This window comes from Pseudochaenichthys georgianus, chromosome 16 (genome assembly GCF_902827115.2).
Source record: "Pseudochaenichthys georgianus chromosome 16, fPseGeo1.2, whole genome shotgun sequence".
NCBI lineage: Eukaryota > Metazoa > Chordata > Actinopteri > Perciformes > Channichthyidae > Pseudochaenichthys > Pseudochaenichthys georgianus.
The window spans coordinates 10,665,779-10,674,182 of record NC_047518.2 but is presented as its reverse complement, the minus strand read 5'-3'; the positions used below and the strand labels follow the sequence as shown (position 1 = coordinate 10,674,182).

At 42.7% G+C, this 8,404-nt stretch overlaps 1 protein-coding gene across 1 annotated transcript in view; it reads right to left on the bottom strand.

Moving 5' to 3' along the window:
• Window positions 1-519: 519 nt before the first annotated feature.
• gask1a (golgi associated kinase 1A) overlaps window positions 520-8,404 on the bottom strand; it is a 33,665-nt gene continuing 25,780 nt past the window's right edge. The window contains exons 4-6 of the mRNA XM_071206126.1: window positions 7,001-7,123; window positions 4,575-4,678; window positions 520-3,344 (exon numbers count right to left, since the gene is read on the bottom strand). Of these exons, the coding sequence (XP_071062227.1) occupies window positions 3,140-3,344; window positions 4,575-4,678; window positions 7,001-7,123 (432 nt within the window). The 3' untranslated portion in view covers window positions 520-3,139. The remainder of the gene's footprint in view (window positions 3,345-4,574; window positions 4,679-7,000; window positions 7,124-8,404) is intronic.

Genomic DNA, 8,404 nt, shown 5'->3' with positions numbered 1-8,404 from the left:
CCCAGGATGTCCTCTGTACAGCACATTAGAGATTGATAGAGTAGCTCGAAAGAGTAAAAGGAGATGCATGTTAACAAAATGTCCACTACAGTGGACATTTTCAATGGGCTGGGTCCCAGGAGGATAAAAGACATTTTTAACAATCGTAAATACTTAATAGGTTTGTTTTGGACAAAGGAGTTTTCTTTTCTCTAACGCTTGGCCAATGCTCTGAAATGTCCTGAGTCTTACATCGTGTCTGAGGATCAAGGGTTAGTCTGTGTGTGACTTTTATGTGAATGTTTTCGTTTTTGAGGTTCAGCTTTATGTGTCATGTTAGCCGATCCATCTGTCTTTGTTATTTAGTATTGTCTCATCTTTTTCACAAACCTTTTTTCCCATTTTGTTGCATTCGTCTCTGAAGCACTTTTAGTGGTTTACCACATATACAAAGGGCATTTAATGTGAGACATATGGGGTGGAATAAAGACAGGAGCTCACATTTGAACCATTTATTCTCTGATCAAAGAGGGAGCCATGCAGTTTAACTGGAATTTTAATTCAGAGCGGGTAAAGCTTCAAGTGACATATTTTTAGAAGACTCAAATACCCCAAAAATATTAAGCTTAAGAAATGTGTCATTCAGACGGTAAACATCAGCTTTATTCAACTCCTTTATCTTTTGCTTCACTGCTGTGCTATTCAGCAATTTGCATGGACAGGTACTTACAATTAAAATATATGTTTACATACTTCAGTCCATTTACATCAAAAAGCTTCCTGAATCCAGTCCGGAAACTATTGGCTGGCAGATATTTGTAATCCCTCTAATAAAAACAGAAACACTTATCTCACAAAAACAGACACAACAAATCAATCACTTCTGCAGCAGGACGGTTGCTTTGTCATTTCACTCAAACTTTTTTTTAAAACTCCTCCAATGGAACAAAGAGATGTGTTCAACTTAATAAACTTTATCAGTTATTATAAAAACCCCTTTGACTATACTGTAATAATGACTGCGGATGATTGCAAGCTGTAGTGAAAATTGTTTTCCTTGATAATGACGTAGCTTATAGAAAATATGAATCTGATAAACATCTACATTATTCATGACTTAACTGTTAATGTGAGCAGCCAGATATCTTTTTCATAACCCAATATTACCAGCATAAGAAATAGAAAAACATAAACTCTACCCAAAATATGTCTTCTGTCTGTGCTTTAACCGGTCGTAAACTCACTGTCGACTGAGAATTCTTTGCAAATATTCAAAGAATTAATGTAATTTTAAACATATTTGCATAAACAGTAATTACCATAAGGGTCAAGGTGACATTAGCCTGACCAAAAAATAAAAGCCCAACAAATCCAACAATGTGGGAGCTGTAGCTTACAGCTAACTGGTAACGGCTAAAAGCTAACTGGTAACAGATTACAGTTTACAGGTAACAGCTAACTGGTAACGGCTAAAAGCTAACTGGTAACAGATTACAGTTTACAGGTAACAGCTAACTGGTAACGGCTAAAAGCTAATTGGTAACAGATTACAGTTTACAGACCACAGCTAACTGGTAACGGCTAAAAGCTAACTGGTAACAGATTACAGTTTACAGACCACAGCTAACTGGTAACGGCTAAAAGCTAACTGGTAACAGATTACAGTTTACAGACCACAGCTAACTGGTAACGGCTAAAAGCTAACTGGTAACAGATTACAGTTTACAGGTAACAGCTAACTGGTAACTTTAAACGGCTAACAGCTAACCCATAAGGGCAAACAGCTAACTCTTACATTGTGTCTTGGTGCCCCTGCTAGCTTTGCTGTCAATACATGTACACTGAATATCGTAGCTTTTTAGCAAATATTTAAATACCTCTGAAGGTCACATTTGACTGTTAACCGGATGACTCGTGATTTAAGTAGACTTTGATAGATTGGTCCATGCACCCTGAGGTTGTCATTGCGTTACATTTGCCCCTTTCACACCAGCGCCTTTTCAGCTCCGGCTCGGAGCTAGAGCCTGAAAAGCGCCGGGTTTTCCTGTTCACACCGCAGCGGCGCCGGCTCTTAGCTCCGGAATCCGCTTCATTTCCAGCTCCAAAAAATTGTCGGTCCAGAGGCAAGAGCTTTGGAGCTAAGAGGCGACGTCGCTTACGTCTCTCTTACGTCGAGGCGTGCAGGAAACTAAACCCACCTCCCCTGAACATGGGTCGACTGTCATGCCTGCCTACAAGCAGTGTGCTTATAAACACACTTTATAAAGTCAGGCAACACTAACCAGGCTTCGTGTGATTCTGTTTATTTGTGCCTTACTTTGACCATCCGTTCGCTGTTATCGATCATTGTGGAGAGAGGCAGACGTGTTGTTTTGTATTATTGCAGCTATCGGATGCAAGTAGTCAGTTTAGCTTCGGTTGCTATGCCAACATCACCCGTTTTATACCAGAGAAACTTTCATAACAGCGTTGTGATACCAAACAGTGTCAATTCAGACTGACACACATTCACTTAGGCTAAGGAGAACTGGGGATATGCATCAGCTGCTTGTGTGAGTCGGACAGTGAATACTTTAGAGCGGCCGCTGCAGTGTGAGCTAACCGGGAGCTAACGGGAGAATAAACTCCCGTGGAAGAGCAGCACTGCAGCGGTCGGTAAATGCTGCAGAAACACATTAATAAACAATGAACCACGGCACTCTGGAGAAAAGTATAAGGTTGGAGAAGTCGTTATTCAATTTATTCTGGCTTCGTGTGATTAAAAGCAACACGATCATCGACCCGACGCAGTTGTTGTTGTTGTGAGCGCCGTAATGGCTGCCGTTGGGGAGCAAATCAGCGATGTAAACGGTGACGTCATGACGCAGCAAGGGCAGCTCTGGGGCGCCAGTGGGCGGTGTGCACAGAGCGGGAGCTGAAAAGGGAAACCGGAGCTGAACCAGAAAAGCTCCCGCTCGGAGCTAGAAACTGAAAAGCGCTGGTGTGAAAGCCGCAATTGAGTGTCTGCTGAGCTCTTTGATTGGCTGACCCATTACCATTTTTTAGGCTTCTGTCACTCAAAACCTATTTTGCTGCAGTATGATCTTTATTTGATTAAAATGTCATCTTTAAAATCAGCTTATCAACCAGCATGGTGTGTTTCAGTTGTTGGCTCAGCCGGTCACAGATCTCTGTTGACGTGTAGCTTCTTGTCTCTGATGTGCTGGAGGAGGATCTTCCCTCTCTGCTCCACAGTGTGGATGAGAGTCCTGAGGCCGCTGGCACCACCCTGGCTGTCCCAGAACTCCCTGTCTGTGTACAGGGAGCGCAGCAGAAGACTCTCCAGACAGCCTGACTGCAACACCGACACGGCATTCTCTGGAAACCTGACAACAAACACAGCATTATGTTTGATGAGTTATAGATTCGAATCCTCGAGTCTAGAGGCTGTAAAATGGTATTGGAGCACATTTTTAGAAATTCCAGATACATCTTAAAACTAGCATTGGTTTGCTCACACACATTTCGGTGAATTTCATTGCCTCTCCAGGAACCGTGCCTGGATTGTGGGGGAAACTTCTGTGTAGCCGAAAGAGACACGGGAAGAGCAGGAGCTTCGATGTCAAACACTGAGGGTTTATTTGGAGTTTCGGCCGGAGGATTCACATCACAAGTCACAGCAGCCACGATCGGACTGCACGGTAGAGTTGCCACGTCAATTCTGGAGCGCCTCTCTCTCGTCAGCCCATTTAACTGGTTTCGCAGAGAGTAATCAACATATTTGAGAAGATAGCCCAAACAGTTGGGAACACTGAGTTACTTGCGTCTGACACTTATGGCCTCGAAGATTTCACACCTTGGAGTCCACAAACACCGAGAAGGAAGTGTCAGTGTACCCACAACAATAAACCATCTGTGACCTAGGGTTGCCCGGACATAGAATGGGAACAACAACATTATGGCTGAAGCAGCCTCTCTCCTTAAAGGAGAAACAGACGTCAGGATTGGTCATGCACGTCATATCTAGGAGTCTAGGACAATTATTTCCCTAACATGGATGACTGCCGCTTCAACTGTGTTTTAAGGAAGACCATGTGTCCAGTATAATATCATTAAAGTAAATTAATATTCACTGAATCATGGATCATGAATCAACGAATACCAAAGCCCTATGAACCCAATTTGAACAGATTTGTCTGTGATTTAAATGTAATAAACAGATTGAGAGGATAACAAAATAACTACATCATGATGGGGATATGCGAAAGGTCTACATTTCGTGCTTTGTCAGGAACCAACGTAAGGACGTCAGTGATGACAGGAGCCATTCCAACTCAAGCAGCGTCACACTCATTTCTCGCTCAAGTTGAAAAACGTCAACTCTCGCTGATACACAAATAAGTTACATAATTCGAGTCTTTGCAAGGACTTTAAATCTAATTACGGCGCAATCGTGAAACATTTCCTTACATCAGTGTTTCTCTGTGCCTGCGGTGAGCCCAGAAGAGTTTCTGACGTCTGTGTGGTGTAGCGTATTGAGCCTGCATGATTGAATTAAGCAATAAATGTCTCCCCCCCCCCTATTTTAAACATGATAGCCTATCATTTGTACTCACTCATCAATGCCCTCGACCAGCCTGAAGTTCAGGTTGTTGGCGGACTGCTGCGGTCTGCCTGCGTTGTCTATGAACACCAGTCTGGAGGGATCAGCCCTCCTCACCTGAACACACACGCACGGGCACACACCACACACACACACACACACACACACACACACACACACACACACACACACACACACACACACACACACACACACACACACACACACAGCACACCACACACACAGAGGAAACATAAGCGCTCCTCAAAAATGTGGATTAGGCTATGTTTTTGCAATTTTTGTAATAATTATTCATCTTTTATGTACTTGTTCTATCTTTATTACATCATGGGAGTTTAGTCATTTAATCGTTGCATCCCTAGTTTAGATGAATGAGGCCATTCATGCCTTTTCTAAGGAAGACCTTTTTACATAACATTTAACACTGAATAACATACAATAAAAATATGTATGTTGGCTGAATTCCATTTCGCTGCTTCAGTGTCAGGGTCAGGGCAAGGTCGGTACTGTTCTGTAGGCTGATACTCTAACGGTACGTCCACACAGCAGCTTCAGAAGAATCTTCCAACGCTTCCAACGCTTCTCTGCCCATTGACTTTGAATGGGGATGACGTCACTTTGCCTCGCTTTTCGCCGAACTGCATTGTGGGGGAGCGAAGTGAAGATTTCCAGGATGTCCAGGATTTCCAGGATTCAAAAGTTGAGCAATGTTCAACTTTTGAAGCTGAGCTGGAAGCGTCAGCCAATCAAACACGTTTATGCAAATCTGACAGTAGAAGCGCTAGCCAATCAAACCGCGTGTATGCAGGGAGAACCAGACCGCAGTTCATTTCCTCATATTCCAAACGAGAAATTACGGTAGCAAATCACCCGGTTCTTTACGACCAGACTATTAACGGGATACAAACCGGAGGAACCAGGCATGGAGCGAGGTGGCAGAGACAGTGGGGGAAACTGGTAGGTTTTCGCCTGTTTGGGGAGTTTATTTAAGCAATAGCTCACGACAGGCCGTGGTATCTGCTCATTATATCACAGCTAAGGGGCGTGGTTCGCGAAGCGGAGGGTCGACAAGCAAACTGCCTGCAGTTTGCTTTTCAGCCCAACGGTATACTGTTTTTCTCAGACGCGGAGGGATACTGACTTGTTGTGAAAAGTAACTTACAATTCTACCCGTGGTAAGAACCAATCAGATTGCTTGATTTGACTTGTCCGTTTTATAAATATATATATTGCTCGCAAAAAATCCCCAAGCTGTCAGACACGCCCAGCTCCAAGATTTTCAAGATTTTTGAAAAGCTGCTGTGTGGACGTACCGTAAGTGTGAATCTATACGCCTACTGCCTGAATCTGCTTTATGGTTTTCACTTTCTTTGCTTCATTTGTTCTGTTTTTGATTCAGTAGGTGAACCTATATGTTCATAAAATAGTGTGCTTAAAGGTAGGGTAGGTAATTCACTTCAGAAACACTTGTTGTTATATTCCATGGAATGCTCTTAACATCCCAATAGCAATGAATACATTAAATGTTTTGACAATAAATATATACAAATATTTCATCTGTGGAAGCCGTAGTACTGTAAAAACCCGGCCCGGCTAAAGTAACTGGATGGCCTACCTGCCTGTCAGCCTTCCATCTCGTGCACAAACGTATCTCGTGCCCTCATTGGTCATGTGTGCGTTCGTGTGTGTTGGAGGAGGGGCTCTGTAAGGAAGTCTGAAGGAAGGGGCAGATTTTTTTTTTAATTCTAGCGCACTCGAGCTGGTTTCTGCATTCTTACCTACCCCACCTTTAACTGTGTGTATTAAACTAAAACGGAGCATTTTCTGTCAGCTCAGATTTCATTTCTGATTCTTTAAACTGTGGTGTGTTTCATTGTTGGTGTATGTTTGGTCGTGCAGTGAAACTGTTCCTCCGATGGTTCCTCTCTCAGGTGTGGAACTTCTCAACCTGCTGCCACATTTCCACCCCACACTGGAATACTAAATACTCATTCTGACTCTGGCCTAGCCTTTTGGAAACTGAGCCAATATTGACTTACACCTGCATGCCTCATGCAGGACTTCTGCCTGAAATGAAAAAACACTGAGCAGAAAACTAATTTGATCCTAAATATCTTGGTTTCTTCTTTTCTATGGTCACATTGTTCTGTTGTCTTAGATAACACACATCGTATTTATATTTATTTTCTCTTGTATTTATTTGCATTGTATTTGATATTGAGGTATACTAAAAGAAATGGAAAGTAACCAGTTGACATTACTCTTATATTGTGACTTTTATAGTATGATTAAGTTACTGATTACATTTGTACAGGTAATTTGTAATTGGAACATAATACATTTGAACAGTTAGTGACACCAGTTCTCTCTCTCTTAATGTGGAGTTGAAATATGATCAGTATTGTGTGTAAGACATACCAGGATGTGAACCAGCAGCAGTTCCTTGGTGTTGCCACACTTGGTGTAGAGCAGGTTCTCCACACAGAGGTCTGTTGGGTCGGGTTTAAAGCCACAGCAGTACCTGTCCAGCCGGTCATTTACCTGCAGCAACACACAGAGCTCAGGGGTTAGCCGGGAGAGACTGAGGAACTGCTCGGGTTGCATTGCACTGTTTGTCTCTGGAAGGAGTCAGCGGCGCTGGGATTGTTCTCGGCTTGTTAGTGTGTCAGGGACAGATTGCGTCACCGTAATCTGTGCAAGATGCAGTCACAAGACTCAACACATACAGTATCTAGATGCTAGGCTCGGAAAAACTAAATGATCTTAATGTTGTTTGTTTTGGCCACCACTTTATATGGTGGTTGGGCATTATCTTCAAGATAGATAGATAGATATATATATATATATACTTTATTAATCCCAAATTGGGACATCTAAAGTGACTTTGACTGGTTAAACCATGATCACACTTTAAACTGATTTCAAACTGTAAACTGAGACATTTCAAACATGTTGACTGCTCTGAGCGTCCAGAAGAATCTGCCTGTTAGCAGTCTGCAGGAGTGTACATTTCAACTTCCACTCCAATCGTCACCTTATCCAGAGTGTGCCTATCCTCCCTAGGGTGTCCTCCCCTGCTCTGGTGTTTGTGAATGATTCCTTCACGCTGCTCCTCTGCCTTTGGTGTTCAGTGTCCTGCTGTCACAGCCCAGGGAGGTGTTAACAGAGCAGATAGGAACAAGTGTTTCGAGGCACTCATCGACTCAGCAGATCAATAGGAAGCTATTAGAGCTTGGCCCGGTAACAGGGAGCGACCTCTGGCAGCGAGGGGAAGAGAGCTGCCTCGTGGGTTATCATATTCAACCCCACACACATTGCAGAGGCGGTTTGGATACACATGCTGTCTTAGTGTGCAGGCGCATCTAAATAGGACAACATGACCAGGTGGACAAATCTGATTACAACAGACTCTCTTTTATTTGTTCATTATAAAATAAGTGTTGTTTTAATACGTGTAAGATTTGTGTCAGTGTTAAAGAGGTTGGAAGCTGATTAATTACACTTTCCGATGTATTTTCAGCATCTGGTCCCTAACAACAGGTATCTGGTCCCTAACAACAGGTTCAGAGCTCATCGTGTTGACACTTTCCCATTATATACTTGATATATGATTTATGAATTAAATATTTCTCTAGATAGTAAGGAAAGGAACTTCAATGCCTCTTTAAAATGTCTCTAAGCATAGGATACACTTGACCACCTTATATAAAAGGAAAAGAGATAAGGCCTGTTCCACAATCAATCCCTGCTGCAACATTTAAAGTGATGCACCATTCGGACATTTACGAAAACAAACAAGACTGACAAATGCAGATCATGTTT